The 26,878-nt window shown below is 41.4% G+C and overlaps 2 protein-coding genes across 2 annotated transcripts; one reads left to right on the top strand and one right to left on the bottom strand.

Annotated features, from left to right (window-relative positions):
* Positions 1-213: 213 nt before the first annotated feature.
* LOC113172026 (uncharacterized protein DDB_G0286299-like) lies at positions 214-19,060 on the bottom strand. Its single transcript, XM_026374824.2, has 16 exons — positions 19,028-19,060; positions 12,533-12,674; positions 11,403-11,458; positions 9,815-9,984; positions 9,034-9,200; positions 7,372-7,584; positions 6,734-6,877; positions 6,182-6,272; positions 4,599-4,660; positions 4,414-4,489; positions 3,520-4,107; positions 3,264-3,435; positions 2,173-2,513; positions 2,019-2,095; positions 1,599-1,643; positions 214-1,271 (listed from the first exon to the last, which is right to left on the bottom strand). Exons 2-15 carry the CDS (start codon positions 12,635-12,637, stop codon positions 1,605-1,607), a joined length of 2,301 nt encoding a protein of 766 aa, XP_026230609.1. The 5' UTR covers positions 12,638-12,674; positions 19,028-19,060; the 3' UTR covers positions 214-1,271; positions 1,599-1,604.
* LOC113172025 (arylsulfatase I-like) lies at positions 15,932-26,524 on the top strand. The gene is made up of 11 exons (XM_026374823.1): positions 15,932-16,182; positions 18,026-18,233; positions 18,552-18,691; positions 19,043-19,192; positions 21,644-21,718; positions 21,795-21,969; positions 22,381-22,617; positions 22,754-22,900; positions 23,404-23,551; positions 23,913-24,538; positions 24,620-26,524. The coding sequence occupies exons 2-11, from the start codon at positions 18,042-18,044 to the stop codon at positions 25,040-25,042; spliced, it is 2,313 nt and encodes a 770-aa protein (XP_026230608.1). The 5' UTR covers positions 15,932-16,182; positions 18,026-18,041; the 3' UTR covers positions 25,043-26,524.
* Positions 26,525-26,878: the final 354 nt, after the last annotated feature.

Below are 26,878 nucleotides of genomic sequence, written 5' to 3'. Positions count from 1 at the left end.
TGGTTCTTATCAAATATTTTGATCTAAAATGTTAATTACAAATTCCCGAAGGTGCAGCTGTGGTGGTCGTTACAAACACTTGACTTCACACTTGTCTTTGTTTTCAGGTGAAGCTGTTCCACTGAAGCACTGAAGAAAACGAGCTGAAGTCGTTCTCACACTGAACCAAACTCCAGGTAACTTTCATCCATTTTAAGTCTGAAACTTATCTGAGTACAGATGAGTTACTTCTTCACTCTATAAACAGCAGGTTTAGGTTTATGTTGCTGTTAGGGCTCCATCGTTAGTGTTAACAGTTTGTCACTGTAAAGGGCGACTTGTTGATTTTCAGTTTCATTCCTGTGGTTCTAGTTTGGAGAATAAACAGTCGCTTCAGAAATTATCCACACAGCTTCGCTTTCTGCACATTTTACTGTTCTAAATGTATTTTAAAATGTGGGACTTTGTATATAAGTAATATTTTAAACATTGCAGCTGCATCTTTTTCTATTTTAGAATAAATTTATGGTGCATTATATTAAACTAAACTTTCTGACACCTACATATTAAAAATCCCCGAACTAGAACCACAGCAAGTGAGTTTAAAAATGTGTGAATTCTCCCTTTAACTTTAAGTGTTGTTGATAAAACATGAAGTCAACAGTAGAAGAGACCGTTTGCTCTAAGAGATTCATTTATTTTCTAGTTTTACAACATGTTGGTCCTCAGGAACAGCAGACATCCAATAATAACAGACAGTTGGTGCATAGTTACCAGTTCACAGTATTTAGTAATGTAAACAAAACGTTACAGCTTTATCGCCGTCGGAAGAAAGAACACGAAACAGGTTCTAAACACAGAATAAAGTAACAGTGAAATGTGTCGCAGCTCGTTTCCAGCGCGGCGTACGATCATCAGAGGAGACGGTGAGAGTAAAACCACCTTATGTAGACTGCAGCTTTGATTATACAGATGTTTGAGGCAGAAATGATTGTAGCTCCAGTAGTAAAAGAAAAAGGTAAATTATGACCAGTTCTGATCCTGTTCTGATTACTGTTAATCTCAAATGTGCAGAACACAGAACATTAGTTCATTAGTAATTAAACCTGTTTTCAGACTCTGCCATAAAAACAACAGTATAATTAAAACTTAGATCCACTGTAAACAAACTGAAGTCGTTCTCACAGTTTTAGAGCAAAAGAAAGTGAAACGTGACTGAGAAGATTTCATCTGACAGTAATCAGGAGTAAAGGCCGCTTGTCTTCTTATTTTGGGTTTTTAGCTCAGAGACGCTGTGGGAGGAAAAAGAAAAGGTTAAAATAGAAAAAGGTTCGTTAGACTGAACGAGTCGCGTTGTTTTACTGTCAATTTAATTAGAGGTCAAAGGACATTATTTATCTGACGGCTGTGAAATATAAAGCTAGTTAGCACCAGTTAGCTTAGCATAAATATCCACCTACCAACATCTCTAAGGTTTCCTAGTTTTCCTGGAGAAGCTGAACACACCTGATCCAGGTAACTAGTAGCGTTACAGGATTGGACCCTGTTCTAGACAGTTTCCAGTGTCTGTGCTGCTCTAACTGTCTGACTCCTGTAATGTTGAGTGAAAACCTACTTACCCAGGTTTAATCAGTAAAGATCCTCCTTTTGGTGGATTTCTTTTTCTGGAAACAAAACAGAAATGTACTTTTGTTACGGAGACTCGTTAACACCAACAGATATAGAACAGATTATACTGTTTATACCGTTCAATCTGAGTCAACAGCATTTTTCTTGTGGTCTATTTATATGGAAACATACAACAACACAGAACTGATGTTGTGTTTATGACTTAATATTTACTATTTAATATTTATAGATACAAAATGTGTCTCACTCTGTTCGAACAGTGGTTCTTAAAACTGGGCTATGAGATTAATAAATAACAATAACTGTCCATCCTCTGAGGTGTAAAGGAAACAGCTGCTGTCAATGTGTTTCTGCACATTTGTTAAATGACAATCAAAGTGATGAATAACAGGATGTGTAGGTCGTCGTACCGTAGGAGCTGGTGTAGAAGTGTTGACTTCAGGTTCAGGTTCAGGTTCGTCCAGTTTCTCTCTCGGTCTCTTCTTCTCTGTAAACATCAGGAAGTTAGTACTGTATCTGTCAGAACCTCTTATTGTCAGTTTTATTCTCGTATCAGTTTCTTACTCTTTTTCTTTGCAGCTCGTTCTTGGTTCGTGGCGACAGGAGTCGAATCGTCCGTCGTCTTCATTTTCTTCTTCGGTGGTTTGTTGGGCAGCGGAGTTGAGACAACTTCTGGAAACTCGGCGCTCAGGTCGCTCACCACGCCGCTCTCATCTTCCTCCTTCACCTTCTTCTTCTTCTTCCGCTTCGGAGGGTTGTTTTCCTTGGAGGAGCTCTCCTCCTGTTCACAGTTCATCTTTTTCTTCTTCTTTGGTGTGTGGTCCTCCGGGGTGGGGTCAGGTTTGCGTCTTTTGGTTGGTTCTGGCTGAAGCGTTTCCTCCGTTGCCTCTTGGATCCGTTTTTGTCTGAAAAACAGTCAAACTGGTGAATTTCTAATTATTCACACACAGAAACTGAATGTGTTTTTCAGGTGTCCTGAAACCAACTGGAGTCAATTCTCCAGCCTCTGGGACACTCTGAGCTCCCAGCGCACATGAATGCAACATCCACCTCGTTGGACTCTTCTCATTCACAGCGAACATGAAGGAGGAGACCAGAGCTGAATCCTCCCTGACTGAGGGGGTTTCTTCATGAATGAACTTTGTACAACGAAACGTTGGGTTAACAACATAAACAAGTTTCTGCTGTTGTTGATTCAAAGCAGGCTTTATTTAATACGCCCCAACAGTCATACGCTGGATCACATCTTATACAAGATGAAGCATTGATTTCTGACAGTGGGACACAATCAAACTCACACTCAGGCTCCATGTTGTAGTTACAGTAAGAGAATCCCCAGTTTAAGTCCTATTCAACGTGTACCTAAGTAGTTTTCACGTCACTTTCTTCTTCTACTAAATTTTAAGTAGCTACAACATGGCCGCCTCATGTAGACTGTGCTGAAGATGTGATGCTGTGTACGACCCCCTACATACTGTACCTGCTGTTTGTCATCTCAACATTAATCTCTGTTGAGCAAAGGTGGAAGTTAAGGAGGAAGAAATGATTTTAGGATTAGACTCTCGTCTTATTGCATAAACTACAGGAAGTTACTCTTTAAACTACAGTACGAGGACTAAAATAATAATTTAACACTTAATGAACAGCTCACTCACTTCTTTCTTGTTGTGGTTTCAGTCGTTCCTCCAGAGTTGTTGTTGTTCTTCGTCTTCCTCCTCCTCCTCATCGTCTCCTCCTGCTTGTGGAGCCTCAGCCTCTTCTTCAGGCTCAGCTTCTTCCTGAGACGGTGTTTCTTTTTGGCCGAGCAGGGCTGAGAGGAGCCGCCGTCTGCAGGAGCACAGAAAGAATTCAAGTTGTGTTGAAGTGTTTTGTGTACTTCGTCTGAATTAAACTGTTCTTCTCTGCCTCTACCTGTGACGTCCAGTTCCTTTGCTGTGTCTTCGTTGCCCTCTACTGGTTGTTCATCAGACTGCAGCTCCGTCTCTCGTCCTTTATTCTTCCTCTTTTTCTTCTTTCTCTTCTCCCCTGCACTCTCAGTATTCTCACTATTCTCCTCCTTTGCTGCTTCGCCCTCCTCCTGCTCCACTTTAGCCTTCTTTTTCTTCTTAACTGTAATTTCTGGAGGAGTTACTGTCACTTCCTCTCTCTCCCTCTTTCTTTTCTTGGCCTTCTTCTTCTTCTCTGTTGAAGCTACCTGAGACGTGTCCTCCTCTTCCACCTCCTTCTCTTCCACCTCTTCCTCCTGCTTCCTCTTTTTCTCGCTCCTTTTCTTCTTGGACGTTAGAGGAGTGTCACTCGGTGCCTCTGGGGTGAATGTGTCTGCAGCTGGAGTCTCCGTTTCCTTCTTGCTCCTCTTTTTCTTCTTCTTTGGACTTTTGCAGGACTCTGCAGCCTCCTCGGGGAGCAGCTGGCTGTTGTCTTGCTCGGCTGTTTCAACGTGTTCGACTCGGATGTTGAGCACGATGTCCTCTGGGTCTGCAGCTGACACAGTCCCATTCTCTAGAAACACAGAAAGACGCTTTAAACATGGTTCTGAAAACATGAAGGGACGCGATGTTTGTAGTGTCACTCTGGTCCTGAGAGATTATTGTTTGTTTTGGGAAGAGCAATAGTTTTCCAGAAATCCAAAAGTGACGACACCACAACCAACTTAAAACATCAAATCTCTGAATCCACAAAACCAAAGATTTAAAAAGCAAAAACACTTAACTACATTATAATTACAAACATCTGCTCCATGTGCAGTTTATACTACTGTTTTGGAAATATGATTAAAAATATGATTTGCATCACGTTGTGTTTTACCAGTGTCGGCGTGGAGGTCGTCGGTCGATGTCTGCGTCTGCTCCTCAGGCGTCAGTGTGGATGTGAGGTCACTGCCCTGAATCAAAACATTCACAAACCCATCACCACTTTCTGTTCATGTTCTTATTATCTCCGTTTTCCATTCTTGTTCCGTTAGTCGACAACATCAAATCTAATTTTCGTACCTTGGAATCCTCCAGTCTTTCTTCCTGCTCTTCGTCTTCTTCTGGATTTTCAGAGTCTGGAACTGAAAAAGAGACAAACACCACTGACGTTAGTGTTTCTAATAAGAGAATCTACCACAGATCATTAATCCTTACTGAGGAAACCAGCAACTAGACGAGGCCAAGCTGGGTTTTATTAAATATAATAACGATGGAGATGTGGTTTCTTTTCTGACTGACTGAGCAGCAGCTCAGCGAACAGGATATGATTTAGTTACATATAAATCCAACATGGTGCCATGAAATTAATGATCCATGAAAACTACTACATTCAACAACATGATTTTCCGACTTCTTTAAGCCTGTTGTGTTTTTTGTTTTATAGCTTGATGATCAGTCCGTACTAACAGCTGTTTAGTCCACTGTGCTCCTCCCTCTCCCTGCTCTGCTCTGCTACACCCTGCACTTCGGGTAATCATCATGAAATAACAATAAATGAGAACCTCTAAAACCAAACCAGTGAAACAGTGGTTACCACATTAGGAGCTAATATCATCTAATAAAATAAGTTATATAACAGACCTTTATCTAAACTGCAGAGCTGACGGTGTTTATCTTTTTCAGTGACTTGTTAAAATGTGTTATATTATTCGTTATTAGCTTTGCAGCAGCCTCCTGCTCATCTTTACTGTAAAGATCTGACACAGAAGAGTTCCAATGCTTCAGTTAAATAATGTTAAAAAAGTCAAAATGTCAATGTCAAATATCAAATTTAGCTTCTGCACCAGTCAAGAGTTCATTTAACGCACTCGGGTAAATGAGGCGACTAATTCGGAGACTCGTCATCGCTGCACTTTGCTTAACGAGCTCCGACAAGCTGAACAAACCGCTGTGAGAAGTGAAACAAGTGACTGACGTCGTGGAAAATGAAGCTGCCAGAGTCGTTTCTCTGAGCTCTGGCAGTCGTCCGTCAAAACGTTTTAAAGATGAGGTGTTCAACTTCATGTCTTACTTTCTTTTCTGTTCCCACTTCTGTACAAATAAAATAATCTAAAGGTTCTGCTCTCGGACACACACAAAGCTGCCCAACAATAATTCCAGTGTGAAATTAGAGAAAAACGTAACAAAGAGCATTTTAAAATTTCAGATTTTTAACTTCAGTTCAATCAAATCTCAAATCTTTTCCTCGCTTTAATGCAAACTAACATCCAGAGTAACTGGGACACTGAAAATCTAAACTGACCTCACTGAATGATGGAAACATTTTCACATCTGTCCTTCAAACGGACCTCGATGGTGACCTGACTCGTTTTAAGGCTTTAGCTGCTGCAGCTAACTCAGCTCATCGCGGTATATATATAAAGCTTTTTTGCTTTATTTGTTTTATGTGAAGATAAATTAACATCTTGATGTTTGGCGACACAAAGACAGAAATGTGGTCTCACGCTAGCAGGACTGAGGTCTGCTGGTCTTAAAGCAGCCGCTCTGAGCTCTGAACAGTTTCTTCTCGACAGCGTGTGAATCTTATCGGCACAGTGAGAAACAGACAGTGAAGATGCCACACATAACAACCTGGTTATCAAACTCCTATTGGGTGTTGGTACCTGCAGGAGGCGGGGCTTCTCTCTCGGCCGGATGGTCACTGGTCTCCTGAGCTGTCAGGTGTGAGGTGCTGGACTCGGGCTGGGTTTGCTGCTGCAGGAGTCAACAGGTCAACAACAGTCTCCAACAGCAGACACACACACAGTTTCTCTGATGTTTCTACTTTTTCCTCCTTCTAGTCAGTGAACAACAAAAACCTCGTTAAAAGGTTTTTTCCTCCATTAGAATTCAGAACACTCAGCAAAGTCGCCTCAGGTGAGTGCACTCACAAAAACAAAACCTTTAGTTTGTTACAGCTCTGGCTCCTTAAATAACTGTGATTACAGTCAGTGTGCTCATAAAAGACTGAGAGACAAAAGAGAACTGAGGGATTACTTCATCTTCATCGTAATTAAGCAGCTCGTTTTTCTGCTGATGCATGAATTTCGATTATTTAATTGTTCAATTATTCATAATTTATATGTTTATAGGTTTAAATGTTTAAATCTCAGCATTCACTGAAAGTTTTCTTACAAAAAGGAAACAAAACCGTTTAACAGCTGCCACTTTCACACCTTCGCAGCACGGCCTTCCTCGTCTTCCTCGTCTTCTTCATCCTGAGTGCAGAGAGCTGAGGCCTCTGTTTGAGTGACGGCTGTCTGTCCTGAACCAGAGGTTTCATCTGCGACATCTGAGGGATCCGTGGTTTCTTCTGGCTCCTAATGACAGAAAACAGGACAGAAAAGTGGTCGGTTTAGTCTGAACGGTGCTGAATCGAACCATTTAACCCCCTGTCAGAGTATTGTGGTCATGTTTAATCCCAAACCATCCAACAGAAACAGACTCGCTGCAGCGTTTCCTTCTGGAAGCTCAACAACACAAACAATTCACTTCAGCCTGTCAAAACCTTTTGAGAAATAAGTTCCACATGTGTGGAGGATGATCTGAGGGGACGGAGGCTCGACGGAGCCAGGAACCAGCAGCTACTCTCGTTTTTACTTCTTCCCTTCATTAGAATTTCGTGGAGACGACTCAGCAGCTATTCAAAAACACAGTGGGTCACAAAATGCAGTATGTGGTCACATGATCTCAGGATGAGGACGGTGAAATCATCAAACTGATAAAAACTGAAGCAGCACTGAGAAGTAAACACGTTCCTGAGAGGCAGGAACTTGCAGAACCACATACTCAGATCCAGCCTCGGGTCACTAACCTGCTTCGGCTCGTCGGCGTCGTCCTTTTCATTTTCCTCCCTCTTCTCCCCGTCTAAGCTGGAGGCCTCGGGTGATTCAGGGGTCTGTGGTCGATGCTCAGCCTGATCAGAGGAATCATTCTGGGCGGTTTCTACCACGTCTTCAGAGTCGGAGCTGCAGCGTTCTGCTGTGGTAGACGCCTCGGCCTCAACCGACACTTCAGCAGGAGTTGACTGTAAAATATGTACATGCAGATTTCCCAATGTGGCAAACAGATGTACTCATGCTACACGTCCTCTTTTCTCAGCGCTGAACTCAAGACACGTGAATGAGTTCAGCAGCTATTTACCATCATTTATAAACTGATTCTAAGCAGGTTTTAGTCTGTAGCGTGTTCACACTGGAAGATTTAATACACAATACGTTGATCAATACGTGATAAACTATAGTTTATGATTTAATAAATATTGGTCCTTCACTCCTCTTCTCGCTGATTTCTGGTTCTGGTTTTATATAGAAAAACAAAAAACAACAACCATATGAGCAGCAAGTATATTTATAAAAAATCTAAAAAATAGACACTAAAAAGTTTAAATATCTGTAAATAAATAGAAATACAAACTGTTTTTGGCAGATTATATTAATCTTATATTTCTGTTCAGCAGAAACATGTTTGTCATGTTAGAAATCCGTGTGCTGCACCGAGCGAAGTAGACAAAGACACAAACCACAGCGAAGCCTCAACACAGTCGCACACACACAGTTTGTCCCTGAAGATTAGCGCCCTGTCACGCACACAGTTTCTGTCCAAACAGCATTATCTCCTGCATCACTGGGCCGACATAAAAGCACAGAGTCAACACTTGGACACACACAGGAGGTAACGACAGAGGAAACCAACACTAACAGATCCGAACAGAGGAGAACACATCAGATGAATCTTCTAACAACACTGGAGCTACTGTTCTCACATCAGCACATTATTACAGTCACTGGACACAAGTTATGCACATTTCATTCCATCAGTTTAAAGTATTTCTGTTTCTCGTACCGTGTGTTTCAGGAAACATCAGAGGTAAATCACCTTTAGAGAACGTGATGTGGATGTGTTGAATTAATATTTATATGCAAATGGAAAAACTGTTCATCAGTTTAGGGGAAATAATTATTAAACTCACACAAAGTCTAGACACTAATTCACAGTATCTGGGTAGAAATAGTTTGTCTGAACACTGATCGTGTGATTCAATTACTCCGAGTAGCGTCCGCCTCCTCATATCTACACTCCTCCATCAAATCTTAGCCAAACAAAACACAAAGAATAAAGGCAAACCCCAGGTGGACACAGGTAAATACAGGTAAACACAGGTGGACACAGGTGGACACAGGTGGACACAGGTAAACACAGGTAAACACAGGTGGACACAGGTAAACACAGGTGGACACAGGTAAACACAGGTGGACACAGGTAAACACAGGTGGACACAGGTGGACACAGGTAAACACAGGTGGACACAGGTAAACACAGGTGGACACAGGTGGACACAGGTGGACAGTATCATCCTTCTCAGGAGCAGCTCCCAGCTCTTTAAGGGCCTGATTACCTGCTGAACAGTGGCAGGAACAACATTTATGTGTGTACCTGTCAGTACAGTGTACTCAGACCTGTATACTCATCTCACCTCTTGCTCAGTTCTCGTTTTCTCCTCTTCGCCGTCGCAGCGCTCGTTGTCCAAGCTTGTTGTCTTGGTTTGACCTGCGTTGTCCAGCTGCTCGGAGACGTTCTCGGCTTCCTCCTCCACACAGGGGAGCGCTGCACGGGACGACTCCACCACATCTGTGTTGGACTCTGAAAGAGTAAAACAAAGAATATTAAGTTTTAAATCAGAGTCACTCACTGGTTCCAACACTGAAACTACAGGTGCAAAATAATTTATAATATGTGTAGAAATCACACAGAAGCTCAGTCTCTTGTGTTTCCAGTCATTTCTGAGACGTAGTGTTAACGAGAAGAGGACAACGGGTCAGTTCATGTTCAAGTCCAAGTTGAAACTTGGGCTAAATGTAAAAGAATTGAAATATTATACTTTGTATAGTATTAAAGGAATTCAGAAGAAGGACGAACAGCCTGAAAATAAAACCAGAGATTTCTCCGGGTACGGTGGGGGTTTTTACCACCTCACACTTAAACCCTAAAAAGGTTTGACCAGACAGGATGTATTAAAAAACAAGTGTAAACGATCTGGGACAGATGCATAAAAGCAGCACTATTAAGACAGGCAGATAAAATATAAAGATTAGTGCTACGACTATTTGAACTGTTTCATCTGTAAAATCAAATTATTCTTAAAACTATTTCAGACTTACTGAAATTAGACATTTAGCTCAATTATCACAGATGTGACTGGTTACCTTTCTAAAATCAGTTCTTCTACCAAACCTGATGTTTAAATCTAGATTTACCAAGTGAAGGTTTGTGATCCACTTCTTCTTCTTCTGTGATGTCAGAGGACTTGACGTCTGCACGCTCTTCCTCTTCTTCACTGGTGGCAGGTTCTGCTTTGATGCTCTTTTCCTTTAAAGTGGTGGAGGCTTCGGTTTCCTCCTTGGCGTGTTGGGCCAAAGAGCAAAGTCTGCAACACACACACAAACACACTTTATTTATTTATTGAAGGTTTTAACTGTACAATATAATAATAAATGAGGAGGGGGAATCTAAACGGAGCACGTTTGTAATTCTAAATAGTGTTTAATCTGAGGAAATGTGGAATAAATAAGTCTGAAACTAAAAGGCAAAGCAGAGTGGTTTTAAAGTGCACAGGTCCAGCAACATGTTTGAAGAGATGTTTTCATCCGTCAGACTGTTTTCACTTCGTGCCCCCGGATGCAGCAGGATTTTCAGATGGTTGCTGTTCACTTCAGATTACCTGGATTACCTGGAAGATGATCCAGGTAATCTGAAGTGGTTTATAGGATGGTTTTAGCTCCAGGTCCATCTACAGCACCAGACTGTCCCACATCTATACAACATGCTGCTTTAAAGCAGGTTTTCAGTAAATGGTGTGAATCAATCTACAGATATATACAGATACTTTTTACCACAATGCAACACACAGAGGACATGGAGGAGCTGCTAACAGCTGGAAAAAATTCAAAGTGGTGTTGAACTAGGTCTTGAATGATTTTAAAAAACATAAATAAGTCTTCAGTTTTAAGATGTATTGATCCTGTTTGACGTGTTCATCACGTTTTTCCTACAAACTGATTCAACAGAAAACAACACTTCATTGATTTAGTGAATTATAAATAGTAATATAGTAAATTTAAATATGTTTTCATACTATACCCAATATAATAATTTAATTTACTATATATTATTCAGATTGGTATAAAGTCACATACTCTGAGCACGTCCTCTAATGTCTGATGATAATTATTATAAAGACATTAATCTCACTAAATGTGACACGTCCTTTATGATTTAATTATTTTCACAGTATTCAAACACTGTGTTGAATGAGTAATACATGTTTTGCCTGGACAAGTTTTCAACAGCTCCAGATTGTTTCTCATGTAGTCGCTTCGCATCACGATTAGGACAAAAACAGCCAGAGGAAAAGATTCTGACAAAAAACTGATGAGAAGGAAAAAATCAGCTGGTCATGAAAACATCAGACGAGCTTCAACAACAGAAAAGATTAACTCCAGCTCATCGCTTCCTAAAACGAAAAATATCACTTCTCAAACACAGAGGACAAGAGGACGGACGTCAGGGGACTGTTTTATTATTAAATATGACGCCGTTCTTCTAATTGTTTTACTTCACAAACCGCAGTAGAAACTCAGACAGACGCTGAGGTCATTCATTCAGAGATCTGCTGCTCAGTGAATCACATCCTGCTCCGGTCGTGTTTCTCTGGATTGTGCTGATTAATAGGATTTAAAAAAAAAAAAAAACACTGGAAATAAACATGTGTGAAAAAACCCTGAAGTGATAAACATTCAGAGGAAGAAGTGAGACGTCCTGTAATAAACAACATGTGAGACTTACTTCATCCAGCCGGTGTAGATCTCATGTAGACTGGAGCTGTCTTCAGGCGTCTCCACCTGCAAACACACAAATACAGAGTCTGTGAATGGAAACGTCCAAACGTTCAGCTCGGAGCTGTGAGTGGAATAAAGAGATGACGGAGACAGAAAAGAGGAGATTACTGAGAATCTGCTCATTTCCTGTGTCGTGTCAGGAATGCAGCCACTTTGATGCCGGCGCTCCACAAAACGAATCCATGCAGCAACATAAAGAACCAAGTGGTACGAGAGCGAGTGGAGAGAAGTTTCCAGCATTTTTAATTTTATTGATTCTTCCTAAAACTCTGCCAGTTAAATTCTGAGCATAATATTTTTAGCCTGTGAGTGAAATCAGAACCCGGGGACCGACCACAGCTCAGGTTTCTCTGTGGCAGCTGTAAGAAATTAAACTGTTGTTATTTTTCTGCACAGTGATGTTAAACACACAACACTTCTCCAGATGAATAGAGAACAGAGACTTTAACAATCAGTCTGTTCAGACTTTCCAGCTTCTACTCACGCTGAGGAGTGTGCAACACATTTTACAGCACTGACTGGAAACGTGGGCTGAAACTAATAATTACTGTTATTAATTCATCTGCTGAACATGTTTACAGTGAATAAAGCAGCTGTCTGCTCCAAACTGTGAGAAAATCAGTCCTTCAGAAACATCCCATGGTAGACTAATAATACATATAATTAATTCTTTTTTATTCATTAATATTCTGATGATCAACTTATTTTATTAAGTGCCACCTGCAGCCTCTGAGTAATAACCACCACCTTTCCCAGGTGAATCCTAGTTTGTGATGGGGTTTAGGAGGTGGAGGAGCTGCAGCAGCAGCAGCAGCAGGCCTCGTTTCACAGCCTGCAGCTGCTCCAACATGTTTCTCATGTGCTTCAAAACACGAACCTGCAGCTTCCTCTGCTAAAATCACATTTCTATTTCATCCATGGGATTATATAACACGCACAACGCGCATGTCTGCTACAGAAATAGCATCAGAAACACCAACATTATTAAAAACAGCAGCAATTATCGAAGCAGAACCTGGTCGTGTGGGTTCTGGTTCTAATCCGACGATACTTAACGAACCGGACCAAACTTTGTACCTGAGCGACGTGTTTCTCCAGAACCTTGGCAGCTTTGTGGAAGCCGTTCACCTTCAGGTGCTGGTAGATTAAGAACAGCAGCGCGTCGTCGTCCTCTGAAGCCATGTCTGAACGGAACCGACCGACTGGACCGGGACACGAGCTGAAAACAGAACAATCGTCAAGTTACTGACACTTCACTTCATGCTCGACATTCAGCGTGCGCTCATGCGCGCTGACGACGCCCCCCTCGAAATGCAACACGGGAAGTGGAGTCGTCCGAGGGAGGCGTGGACTACAAAAACGGAAACGAGTTTTATAGAATCATAGTTTTATTACTGCAAAAAAGTGAATTACTTCATAAATGAGGCAAAAAATATAAAATGTTTATTTTTCTATCCCTCAGTCAGATAATTTTTATTAATGTATTAAAAAGCAGTGAAGCACATAGAATTATTTATATCATCATATAACATATATATTTCTATATATTTCTTATTGTAAAAAAACACTTTGAAGTAAATGTCTCTTTAATTAAGTGCAAATCGTGTTTAAAATAATGTTCACTTATTAAATTATACATTCACACTAATAAATGTATTTTTATTATTTAATAATAATTTATTAGTCATTTGTGATTAGTCATTAGATTGTTATTCCATTAAAAGTAGGTGCTATAAAGATATATACCTGTTTTACTTGGATTGGCATATTCTTGATTTACAAAAAAAGAAAAACCCCACTGTGTCTTTTAATGTCTGTTTTTTAACTATCAACAACCTAAACTGTACAATATACAGTTCTAGTTTCACATCGTTCATAATTTGGATTAAGACATTAACAGACAGATTAACACTGACTGAAGTATTCTGTTCTCATATCATAATCTTTGTTTTAATGGCATAAATGAGCTTCCATAGAGTTAATTAATGAAACGTCTCAAAGTCTTTTCACTGAAATGTGAATAAAGACATTAAACATTTAAGAGCTATAATAGTGTGTATTATGGATGAACCACTGTTTCTCTTCTTAAGAAGCTACAACAGTGTCTGGCAGCATTCCTTAGTGTACTGCTCACTGCCAGTGAATAATCCCCTAATAAATCACACACCACCATTTTCACCGCTTTCTTTGGTGGAAACTTGGAGCAGGACATAAAACCAGCTGGGACGCTCTCTAACAGAGTCAGGAGATGTTTGGATGTTCTGAATGGAGACGAATGACCTGGACTAACAAAAGTCAGAAGAAGTGGAGGAGACTTTAAAGCACTGGGTCAAGATACAGTTTCCCATTTTAATTTTAATTCAAGGTATTTTACACTGTCCCATTAATTTATCCATTTATCCCTCCCTCCATCCGTCCATCATCAGTAGCAACAGGACTTCTGCTCATGACTTTCTAAATAAAAGCACGCAGTGAAGAACGACCTACATTTAAAAGGCCAAAACTCCCATTAAGTAGTAAAAATAAGCAAATAATCAAATATAAATATAAATAATCAAAATACTGCGTATCAGTGGAGATTTCATGTGATATAATCTGTTTTCTATTTTTACTTCATATTCATCATATTTCTGCCAGGTTACTTAAAACCATGTTCCTTATAATATGAGGATAATAATGTGATATCTGCACATTTTACATAGAGTTTACAAAAACAACATTTACAGGGGAGCACAAGATTTCTTTAACTGCACACTTGACTTATACGGTTGAAGGTCTTGTCATGTCTCTGTAGGACTTACTTGGGTAAATCTGAAACACTTTAATATCACATAGAATACATTATAATACCTGTTGTATCTACCTCCTTTAACCTCAACTAAAACTAAAAATCTCTCATTTCTTTGTTTTTAATCAGATGTTTCAAATCTCTCTTTATTTATTTTACACCTTTGCCTGTTCACTACTGCAGTAATCTGAATTTCCCACAGGGGCTCAATGAAGTATTTAAGATTATTTTCACAATAGATTAAGCTGCTGAGGATCTGAGGATGTGGACCAGAGAAGGTTTCACAGTTTTCTTTTATAATGTTCCACTTCCATGAATGCATGATGAGGAAACGCTGTGCATTCTACTAATTAGTGATTTTACTGATTAACCCCCCAGGTTTCCTTCATGCTGATTCTTTCTGGCTCCTTGCTGCATGTTTGCATCTGCAGGCTGCATAAAGAAATTCCTGCTGGTGTGTGAGGTTCCAGCCGGCTGCAGACCGGCTGCAGACCCACGGCTCGGTGTTCAGTTAGTTAAGATGTCAACACACTGAAAACACAGCGAACAGTAAAGTCGTTAATACCTTTAATGACGTTTAACGACCTGTTTCACCGACCGGAGGCTCCATCACAGTTTTTCCTTGTGTCAAGTTACACGAAGAAAACCGACAATGAACGACTCAACCTTCAAAATAAAAGTGTCAGTGACTTTTATGTCTTTAAGTTAAATAAGTTATTTATTATTTATCTACACTGTTGTAAGTATTGTTTTCTTTATTCAAACAAAATAACAAACATTTAGAAAATAAAAGGAATTCATTGAGTTTCATTATTAAAAACGGCTCAATTTATTTATAATGATTAATCATTAACTGATCAACACTAACAGATGATTAGTTGAATTATTTTAAATTATTGTAAAGTTTAAAATTTACTATTTGTAAAGAGAAGACACTTCTTTAAGAAAACATAGATACTGTGAAAAAGATTAGATTTATCATTTTAATTCTTAGAAAAGGCTTTAAATTGTATAAGTAGATGTACTGGTAAGTGTCAGTTTTAGATGCTAAAATCTAAAAGTCTTAAAAATAAAATGTTTATTGTAGAAAAGTCAAATATTGGACAGCTAACATTAGCATAAGTAGCAGCATCTAGGCTAATTAGCCGGCTAGCTTGGTAATATGAAGAACAAACAGAAGTGATAGCATTTTGTTTTAAACACATATTTACTCTAATTCTTATCTTTTCTTGATAACTGGACCTGATAACATGACATTTAGTCTCAGTTACTGCAGTTTTGTCGCTTTTTAAATAAACAGTGTGATAAAGTGTGTTTCCTGTTTAGCTTTAGCTAATTAGTCAGTTATTACAACTGTCCGGCTTCACTTTAGCACCAATTCTGGCTTCAGCTGAGATCATTTTTAAATAAGATTAGAGTTAAGATCATAAAAGGTGATTAGTTAAAGTTATAGAGACGTTTGGTTCAGATTTAGTAAAAGTGTGAAACAGATATTAACGAGCAAAAAGACACGGGTAGCTAGTAGCGTTAGCTAGCTAACTGTTTTGGACGATGGATAGGTTACTGTTAGCTTAAAATAGTGAATTCTAATTAATCATCTTCTTAAAACTATCTTTACGGGACGGTAACTAAAATGTGATCTACAACCGAGACTATAAAATACTGAGGTTACAGAGCCGCACCGGGTTTTATTTTGGCGGGTCAGACCGGTTCCGACACCGGGTGCTGGATTCGTCTCGGCTCCTCGTCTTTCATCGGGACTCAGGACTCAGAGGAAGATCTGGTCCAAACTTGAGGACATGCGGCGTCTTCCACGAACTTTTACACCAACCTAACTTGTTCCGAGCTGAAGAGCGAGCCGGGCCGTGGAGAATGAACTGAACCGGGGCGGACAGGAGGCGCAGAGGGGACGGATCAGCCCCATTGATCCGGTATCGAGGTATTGATTCGGGCCTGGGCTTGAAATACAACAGCTGCACTGATCCCAACATGTGTAATCAGTTAGAGACATGTTAACATGGACCTGTTGGTGTTATTAACTGGATGAAGTCGGACCTGACACCGGGACAAACACTCTTTCCACCAGGATTCATTCAGTTTAACTTGGCTGCAGAATTTGAATCACAGGAGAGGAAACGTGTCCAACTCATAAGAAACACAGGGGACGACGTGTGTGCATGTCACTGAAACATCCACAGTGGAGAAATATAAATATAGAAACAGAAAACATGTCTGATCCTTCTTCTCAGGTCTAATACTGTACTTTGTGTCTGGTTCGCACCACTGTAAGCAGATTATCTTAGTGTTAGGTACTGTTGGTCATTTATTGACAAATAAACCAGCTGATTAACTCAGTAAATGATCATTGAAGAGTTGAAATAACCCTAAGTTTAATCTTTAAAATCCACTGCGACACCATCACAAACTAACAGCAACAGTTACATACATACACTACTAACAGTTGTCCACAATTGTACGTAGTTTATAAGCCAGGTTAGTTATTATAATTGAAATTAGGATTAAATATACTGTGGCAGTGTTGGAAGTATTATTGTTATACTACAAAAAAAAAAATACAAATACAAATACAGTTCTGTTGAAGTAAATTAAAACTCCACAGACACATCAGTCATCACCGTTCTCAGTAACAGACCCTGAGTTAAGCTGTTTGCTGCTGTTTATTGTCACTACTGTTGTTATCCTTTATGTTATTGTGTCTATTTCACTTTTGTCAAACAAGTACAGTGTTGTGGAGAAGAATTTCTCCTTTGGGACATCTAAAACATTAAGATTAGATAAAAAGTGTCTCAGTGACAGTATGTACGGTGGCCTGTGAGTAAAACACAGCGACAGAAAGAAAACACAGTCAGTCAGGCTCAGTGTCAGTATACAGAAGTAAACCTCACGTCAGCTGTTGTTTTACTTAAACGTTATAGCTATAAATAATGTTAGTAAAACGTTAGTTTACGGCCTGACAACATGTCGAAGTCCAGTCATAGCAGCATAGGAGGGAAAGTATAACAGAATCTGTCTAACCAATGATGGTTAGTAAAAGTTGGAGCTACTTTACTTTAAGTACAGTTCAGTACTTTAGTCGAGTGGCTTGAGTTGATGAATGGTGTGAAAAAGATCCGCCACACAAATCTAAATTCATTTTTTGGACATTCCTCTAATCTGTGACAGTTCCTTGAACCTCGAGTAGTTATTTTAACGAAACCATCTGTGAAGTTTAAATGTCTCGTTAGTAGAACTGTTCACACACACATCGGATTCACACACTCCAGCTACACACACAAAGTTTTTATCTTCCACCAGACAACATATTTCTGGTCGTGCTATTTATACTGAGGCCTTTAGTAATGAGCAGGACGTCCTTATGTCAGTACGGGATTTTACCATGTTTGTGTACAGATACCTGGTTTCTATTTGTATAACGTACGAGAACATGGTCACAGATCAGTACGTCCTGCTTCTTTGCACTGGTCTGTTTCTGCGTTCCCAGGCCTGATGGACACTCTGATCCCTTTCAGCTCCAAAGACTGTAAATGGTTAAAATGCCTCCTCGGAGTTTCAGCTCTCTTTGTACCAGATGGATGTGTTTCATATCCAAGTTACTGCAAAGTTGGCAAGTCCATCTCAAATGTGGTTTTATGATCCACAGTTAGTCCCCCAGTGATGGCATGTTTGTGTGAAATTGTGTCGACTCAAACATTTTTCAGCTTCATGTCTCTTGTGGTCAAAGAAGTTCTCTTTGTGTCGTAATGTTGTTTTGTTCCCCGCAGGGCTTCTGGAGTAACAATGCAGGCTGCTGCTGCTGCAGCTCTGACCCTGCTGAGTGTTTTCTGCAGCCTGGACTGTCTGTGTGCCCATCGGTCCAAACCAGACCAGAACCAGACCCAGCACCAGAACGTCAGCAACGCTCAGAATGGCGAGACAGAGCTGAAGCAGAAGAAGCAGCCGCACATCGTGTTCATCCTCATAGACGACCAGGTGTGTTTTATTAAATCTAAATTTACCCAACGACCCTAAGATAATAATAAAATGTTTAAATTGTTGTTTGTCAGGAGGAAATGTAGGAATATGCTGCTTGTTCTTTTCATATATACAGTGACAAGAAAAAGTAAGTGAACTATTTACAATGTCCTGAATTTCTGTGAATTTTCTGTTCTTCACTTACTTTTTCTTGCCACTGTGTGTGATTCATAACATCAGGGTCCTGCATGTTACAGTGTAGTGACCACTCATGTTTAAATGTTAGGTAACGAGTCTGCTCATCTGACTCTTACCCTTTAAATGACTCTGAATCAGGGCTTCAACGACATCGGCTACCACAACCCGACCATCAAGACCCCCACACTGGACAAACTGGCAGCAGAGGGCGTGAGGTTGGAGAATTACTATGTTCAGCCCATTTGTACACCGTCACGCAGCCAGCTCATCACCGGCAGGTACCAGCCCTCTGTTAATGGTTTGGACTGAGCTGTGACCTTTGAGTGTGTGGGGGGGCATTTCTAGTGTTATATGGTTTATTACATTATAACAGTAGAAAATGTCCTTTGTCTTTTCCTAGAGTGTAAGGAGACGTTTTAAAATGTCTTGTTTAGTTAATTCAACAGGTCAAAACATATTTAATTTTCTATGATATGAAACATTTTAGAAGCTGAAATCAGACGTGTCTTATCTATGAATAAAATTAAATAGATCAGTTAAACTGAGCAGCAGAACAGAACAAGAGTCTTTTAAAATGAAGTGTAGTGAGAATAAACGAATCTCTGATCCAGTACCTGTATTTCTTCCAGATACCAGATCCACACAGGACTGCAGCACTCCATCATCAGACCCAGCCAGCCGAGCTGTCTGCCTTCACACATGGACACACTGCCGGAGAGGCTCCGCGAGGCCGGCTACAGCACGCACATGGTCGGCAAGTGGCACCTGGGCTTCTACAGGTAAGACAGGTGACAGGTGAACAGTTTCATCACTGCAAACATGCTGCTGAAGATTATTCCACCCAAACCAAGAACACTGTTCTTCATCTGCTCATCGTGTTCCCATTAAGATAAGATAAAGATAAAGATAAAGATAAACTTTATTGTCATTGCAACATCGTACAACGAGATTAAGGTGCCAACCAGTCTGTGCCATATATATATAGAATGAAAGGAATAAAAAAACAAACAAAAAACAGAATAAATAATCAGAGACAGTCAAAAGACAAAATAAGACACAAACAACCCTTCAAGTAATCAAAGAGGTCACATCACATTGTGCTCCAGACCAGCTCTCACTCCCACAAGTGAGCATACTGTCACTATGGTCCGTTCTTTATGGTGTTTAATGTAGTTATTGCTACTGGATAAAAGCTTTTCTTAAATCTGTCAGTCCTAGTTTTGATGGACCTGAACCTTCTCCCTGATGGCAACAGTTCAAAGAGAGAGTGTCCAGGGTGTGTAGTATCCCTGAGAATGGTTTGGGCTTTTTTGAGGCAGCGGGAACTGTGAAGTTCTTCTAGAGGGAGGAGAGGGGAACCGGTGATCCTCTGTGCTGTTTTGATCACTCTCTGGAGAGCTTTCCTCTGAGCCACTGTACATCTGCTGAACCACACAGACACACAGTATGTAAGGATGCTCTCAATAGAGCATCGATAAAAGGACACCATCAGTCTCTGGGAGATGTTGTTCTTCCTAAGTACCCTTAGGAAGTGCAGTCTCTGCTGGGCCTTTCTTATCAGCTCAGAGGTATGTACTCCCCAGGTTAAATCCTCCTCTATGTGGACCCCCAAGAAACGGAAGTCTGACACCCTCTTAACACAGTCCCCACCAATGTACAGTGGAGGGACCTCAGTTTTTGTCCTCCGGAAGTCAATGACAACCTCTTTTGTCTTCGAGGTGTTAAGGAGCAGATTGTTCCCCCTGCACCACAATGTCAGCTGTTCCACCTCGTCTCTGTAGGCAAACTCATCTCCCCCTGAGATGAGTCCCACCACTGTGCTATCATCTGCGAACTTGACGATAGCGTTGCTGTGGTGAGCCGGTGTACAGTCATAAGTGTAAAGAGTGTAGAGCAGGGGGCTCAGCACACAGCCCTGTGGGGAGCCAGTGCTGAGACTAAGGACCTTGGAGGTGTGTGGGCCCACTCTCACCCTCTGACTGCGATCAGAGAGGAAGCTCTTGATCCAAGAGCAGGTGGAGTGTGGGAGTCCTAGGTCCAACAGTTTGTTAACTAGTTTGTGGGGAAGAATTGTGTTAAATGCAGAGCTATAATCCACAAAGAGCATCCGCACATAGCTCCCCTGCTGCTCCAGGTGGGACAGTGCCGTGTGGAGGGCAGTGGCTACGGCATCCTCTGTGGATCTGTTCGCCCTGTACGCAAACTGGTGTGGGTCGAAGGAAGGTGGGAGTAGTGAAGTGATGTGACCCCTTACCAGTTTTTCGAAGCACTTCATCACCACTGGGGTGAGTGCAACTGGCCGGTAGTCATTGAGGCTGGTGATGTGCGTTTTCTTAGGCAGGGGGACTATGGTGGAGGACTTCAGGCACGGTGGGACAGTAGACCGGGCCAGGGACAGATTGAAAATCCTGGTGAACACTCCAGCCAGCTGGTCCGCACAGTCCTTCAGTACTCGTCCAGAGACACCATCCGGACCAGCAGCCTTCCTCGAGTTGACGGACCTCAGTACTCCCCTCACCTCGTGCTCCTTCACTGTGAGGCTGAGGCTACTGTGGGCTGCAGGATGTGGTTGAGCTATTATTTTAATCACAACCGAAGGTTAACGTGCTCGAAGGGTGAAAAACCTGCTGTCACAGAGAAGAAGAAGCTGCGACAATGATTTGATTAATGATGATACAGAAAGTCAAGCAAAATGTGTTATTAACCTAAAAACAACAGGTGAAGATTAAACTGCAGGATGCACGTGAGGAATGAAAGGAAATGAAAACAGTCAAATGACAGACAAGGAACAGGTGCCAGCTGTGACAGGTTATTATAGGGAATACTGAAGAGGAAGATCACACCCGGAGGGGTGGACTGTGTAAGTCTGGCTGATCTGAGTAGTGGATCAGAAGAACTGAGGGTTTCTGGATGAACAACGACGTGAGCTTAAAAACTACAGAACTGTGTGAGGAAAGAGAGGTTTCCGTCTTAGTCCTGAGTCTTTTACTTTACAGAACTAAATCACAAACGTTACTGTCCTCTGTACTGCATCACAAACTCGAGCCTGCAGGGCCGTTGTTCCACCGTCCGGTTCTTTAGATGCACAACAACAAATGTAAGAACCTCTTAAGACTAGAAGAACCGTAACCATGGACATGATTGACGTAGGTTTCTAGTTTCCAAGAACAGACAAACTGTATTTTAGTGCATTTGAAGAAAACTAATAACATTTACTTTCATTTTTTTAGGAAAGCATGTCTGCCCACCAGAAAAGGCTTCGACAGTTTCTTTGGTTCTTTAACAGGAAGTGTGGATTACTACAGGTACAAGTGTGTCGTTGTTAGACTTTATTTGTGTGTTGAAGATTTTTGTACCTCACGTTTTTCCATCTGTGTCCAGTTACGGGTCCTGTGACGGTCCAGGGTTGTGTGGGTACGATCTCCACGATGACGAGGGCGTAGCGTGGGGCCACGAGGGAAAATACTCCACGATGCTTTTCACACAGAGAGCTCGGAAGATCCTCCAGAGCCACAACCCTGCAGAGAGGCCGCTCTTCCTGCTGCTCTCCCTCCAGGTATCAGAAACAAACATACACAGACAACAGGGTCAGACTCAGGACACGGTGTGTTTTCACATTCTGTTAGTTTATGTCTGATTGTGATTAGACTGAAAAAACCCACATTAAGTGTTTGGCATCAGAAACTTATTGAAAGACTGTTTGCGTCATACGGACCTGAACCGTCTAATTAAAACCACAACACACTGAAAATGTAACTTGAGGTTAATAGTGCTTCAACTTGAAACAAACACCAAAGTAAAGTGTTTTTATTGGATTTGAAAGAGTAGAGAAGACGGAGGCACAACGTGTGTTAGTAATATGACTAGAAAGGTCGAAGAGAGGACCAAACAATCAGAATCACTGGCTAAAAGTAAATTAACTCCTCCCCAGTGGATCAGATCATAATATTTACCTGTTGTCCTCCAGGCCGTCCACACTCCACTGCAGCCTCCAAAGTCCTACATCTACCCCTACCACAGCATGACCAACGTCGCCAGGAGAAAGTTTGCTGCTATGGTTTCCACAGTGGACGAGGCGGTCCGAAACATCACCTACGCCCTCCGGAAGTATGGATACTACAAGAACAGCGTTATAATCTACTCTACTGACAACGGCGCCCAGCCGTTTACAGGAGGGAGCAACTGGCCGCTACGAGGCCGCAAGGTATCGAGTTCAAACTGTCAGAGGTGATAATTCTACTGTATTAATGAGGAGTGTGGTACAGGAAAAGGTGTTTCTAATGGTTCCTCGTTTATGTAAACGGGATATCCACACTACGACTTTATTATTGTGTGTTCAGGGTACATATTGGGAGGGCGGAATCCGCGGCGTGGGGTTTGTGCACAGCCCTCTGCTGAGACGCAGGAGACGGATCTCCAGAGCTCTTCTCCACATCACCGACTGGTTCCCCACGCTGGTGGGCCTGGCCGGAGGAAACGTCAGCAAGGTCGGTGGAGCTCTGCCTGTTCACATGTGGAGAGTCTGTGCTGATTCCCACAGTTTTATACCAACTCGTCAAATGTTACTCTGCTTCTTACTTGTATGTTCGATATTGGTTTTGCTTTCTCATTTGAGTCTAGTTTTGAACAATACACGTTCAGACTTAACAGTTAGTTTTCAGAGAGACTGTAAAACTGTCCTTGTAGATTAATGTGCTCTTGACCTGTTCTGAAAAGTGCTCGGTTATTAAACGCTGTGTTTTAGTTCTAACATAAATTACTTTTAGTTTGTTTACAGCTCCAAAAAGCTTTGTTGGCAGAACAGCATCTTGGCTACAGTTAACACACGACCTGACAGATGCAGACTCTCAGCAGCTTCTGTTGCACCAGGAGATCAGTTCTTTCTTATTCCTGTGTGTGCACTAAAAGTATTTCCTCCTTCACAGTATCCACTGTCAGACGTAAACATCTCACTTACTGTGATGATCAGATTTTTCCGTCTCTTTGTCAGAGTCCGGGTCTGGATGGTTATGATGTTTGGCCCACCATCAGCGAAGGGAAGGAGTCGCCTCGTCAGGAGATCCTTTACAACATCGACCCTCTGCACAAACCTCCGACTCAAACCATGATGTGGGACACGAGCACCGAGGGAGCCTCAGGTCAAAAAATAAAACACACACAGTAACAGACTGTCAGCTGCAAATTAAAGAATTTATATCCTGGTGATTTATTTTGTAGTAGAAACAGTAGATTAAGTACAGGTTTATACTACAATACAGTATTCAGATCACTTCACTTGTTACACACTTTGGTGGCTAAAACTTCAAACTTACTTTTTAAAATATGTCTTATTCATTGGTTTAAGACTAAATATCTGCAAATGTAATGACATTCCCATCAGCCTCAGCTGTGCTTAGTGCTAATTAGCATGTTAGCATGCTGACAGACACTAAGGTTTGTTATAAAGCATCAGCTAAATTTTATATAAAGTTTATTCATTGCTTTTCTCTGAATTGTCAGATCGCAAATCAAAAGGCCCACACCCAGCATTTAAGACACCAAAGAAGAAGAAGAAGAAGATTCTGAAACAGCAACCAAAGCAGAAGTCAGCGTTCAAGTTAAAGACCACCAAGAAACCTCGGAAATTTTCCCGTCATGCTGCTAAACCTAAAGCCAAACCTAGATCAAGGGTCTTTACAAAACTAAAACATAAACCTGTCTCTAAATCAAAACCTGTATCTAAACCCAAGACCAAAGAGTACTGTCAGCACCAGCCCCCGTCCCCGTACAGGCCCCATCTGAAGTCCCACTCTAGTGGTACACCGCCAGCAACAGCTAACCCCAAAACTCAGCCTCAGACTGAGCCATGTTTCAGGTCAAAATCCAGGCAGACCACATCCAAGAAGCAGAATGTGTCACTGTCAGGACGTCCTCAGCCAAAATCCAAGACACGTGTAAAGTCAAAGTCCAGAAGGATGATCTCCCAGTACCAGAACGCGTCCCAGCCGGGCACAGCTCTGCCCAAGTCCGACCCAACGGCCCAGGTCCAGTCAGTGTGGGACACATCGGTCCAAGCTGCCATCAGAGTTAGAGACTGGAAGCTGCTGACCGGAGACCCAGGCCACGGAGACTGGGTCCCCCCACAGGTAAACATCTGGTTTGGGATTGATTGTGGTTCCTCCTCTGTTTCAGGATCAAGTTGAATAATGTCACGTGTTCCTCCTCAGGTGCTTCCAATGCTCCCTGGTCGCTGGTGGAACCTCGAACGCAGCTTCTCGTCCTCCTACAAATCCTCCACCCACAAACACGTCTGGCTCTTCAACATCACTGCTGACCCGTATGAGCGGCAGGACCTGGCAGACCAGAGGCCAGATGTGGTCCAGCAGCTGCTGGCCCGGCTCGCCTACTACAACCAAACAGCCGTGCCTGTTTACTTCCCACCTGACGACCCGCGAGCCAATCCCAGCCGCCACAGTGGAGCCTGGGCGCCATGGGTGGAGGAAGAGGAGGACGAGGAGGGAAAATATCAGGGAGTTTACAAGAAAGGTAGAACCAGCAAAAAGAAGAGGAAGAAGAAGAAGTGTCGAATGTGCAAGCTGAAGTCGTTCTTTCATACACTGAACACCAGGATGATGTCGAATCGGATCTGACACGTTGGAAACAGTGATGTTGTCGTGTCAACCTGGAAATAATCCGAAGGTTGGAGAATTTAAAAACACAAGAAGAAGAAGTGTCTAAGACTCTAAAATCCAATTAGTGTCACTGACCTTGTTAATTAGTTTGTACAAATCCTTGATCCAGTGAAGCTCAGCTGGATCTGATCGACTCATCAGAAGCTTGTTGACATAAATCATACTGCAGAACAGGTTGAACACTGTTCTCTATGTTCACGTTACAGCTGCAGTGTCAGGTTTACTCATATTAGATCAGAGAACTTGTGCATGTGGTCCTGGATCTGACAAAAATCGGATTAAACATTCAGTTCAGTTTAGATTTATCTGAAGTTGTCAGAGGTTCGTTCTAAGCTAAGAGGGGGACAGCACAGATACTGGTTCTGGAGGTCTAGTGGTTCCAGTTGAGTCTCACGTCTTTAATCAGCACATGTTGTCTCTGTGAGGGAGCTGCTTTTCAAATCTCCCAGTATTGATCTTCTGGTCTGGTGTGATCTCTGCTTTGGATCCAGCTGATCCAGTCTGTCATGTAATTACCAGACTCTCTCTGAGAAACCTTCGGTCCAGCCTGGATGTGTGAGGACAGTTCTGATTCATGTAGAGATGTTCTGCTGGAAACAGGAGCCGTATGTAGAACAGGTGAACAAGCCTCTGACGAGTCGACCACGTCAGTAAAACTTGAGAAGATTCTGTACAAAGTCACACGATCAATGACTGTGATCAGCTTGAGTTTGATTACTGATGTGAATTTTGAACAAGTTAAAACAGGCTGATGATGAAAAATATGATTTAAAAAGTGTAAACGACAGATTTGTGCTGTGCCCCCAGTTTGATTGAGGTAAACTGACAACATGGTTATCGAATGACTGTCAGAGGAGAGGAATGAAGCTCAGTTGGTTTTCGAAGGTTGTGACTGCTGTTAGTTTTCAGTATCTTTACTTTTATTGTTATTATCTTTTATTCCATTTCAGTTTCAGTTCTCAGTACCTCACTGATGCTGTTAAGCAGTGAAATGTAAATGAATTATGTTTTATAGACTTTCTTAATAAGACTAAAGTAAATTATTGCTGTGACTTTGCATGAACTTAATGATTATATCACATCATTTTTCTTTCAACATAAACAGAATCATTTAATATATATATATATATTTATATTTTCACACTCTGATGATTTCACTGTGTTTCTATTATTTGATGTATTATGTTTGTAAAATTAGTTTCTTTGGATCCTGTGGTTGTTTAAATGTCTCTGAACTCACAGTGTGTCTTAATTCACCACGTCCTCCTGTAGAGTGACAGGGTCTCAGTGTTTAAATGTTTTTAAGCATTTTCAAGTCGTAAGGTGACAAAAATAAATGTTAGCAGGTGAAACAGATGCTGCTCCTCAGTCCTGTCAGACCTGTGAATGTTCTGCTTTAATTTTCTCCACTAAATCTGAATAAAATCAACTTTTAGTTCATGTGTCGCTCCACTAGGTGGTGTCAGATATCAACAGTCTGCTGAGTGTCACACAAACTGGGGCTGAAACAGGATTCTTCACGCTTGTCATCGTCTTTGTTCTTCACACTGTTTCCACAAAGCAATAAGTAAATCTGGAGCGTGTTTTATCCCTGAACACAGCTGGGATTATGTAATCCACTGGGATTAAATTGTCATGACTCAAGAAGCTACTGATGCTGCTGGTTCAATGCCCACTTTGAAAAACTGTCTGTGAACTCTTTTAGACAAGAGTCACAGCTTCAGTCAAACAGTAGTTACTGATCTTTAAGTCACAATATATCAGGATCTGACACAACCTGACTATTGAAAACAT

The sequence above is a fragment of the Anabas testudineus genome, chromosome 17, assembly GCF_900324465.2.
Source record: "Anabas testudineus chromosome 17, fAnaTes1.2, whole genome shotgun sequence".
NCBI lineage: Eukaryota > Metazoa > Chordata > Actinopteri > Anabantiformes > Anabantidae > Anabas > Anabas testudineus.
This window is presented reverse-complemented; position numbering and strand designations above follow the sequence as displayed.

Excerpts from the sequence above, each read along its gene's own strand:
- LOC113172026 (XM_026374824.2), bottom strand. The coding sequence starts at position 12,637 with ATGGCTTCAGAGGACGACGACGCGCTGCTGTTCTTAATCTACCAGCAC. Across the intron at positions 6,273-6,733 it reads AGGAAGGCCGTGCTGCGAAG|CAGCAAACCCAGCCCGAGTC; the intron begins GTGTGAAAGTGG and ends TGACTCCTGCAG. Across the intron at positions 1,644-2,018 it reads CTTCTACACCAGCTCCTACG|AAAAAGAAATCCACCAAAAG; the intron begins GTACGACGACCT and ends TTTTGTTTCCAG.
- LOC113172025 (XM_026374823.1), top strand. The coding sequence starts at position 18,042 with ATGCAGGCTGCTGCTGCTGCAGCTCTGACCCTGCTGAGTGTTTTCTGC. Across the intron at positions 21,719-21,794 it reads GGAAGTGTGGATTACTACAG|TTACGGGTCCTGTGACGGTC; the intron begins GTACAAGTGTGT and ends ATCTGTGTCCAG. Across the intron at positions 24,539-24,619 it reads GAGACTGGGTCCCCCCACAG|GTGCTTCCAATGCTCCCTGG; the intron begins GTAAACATCTGG and ends GTTCCTCCTCAG.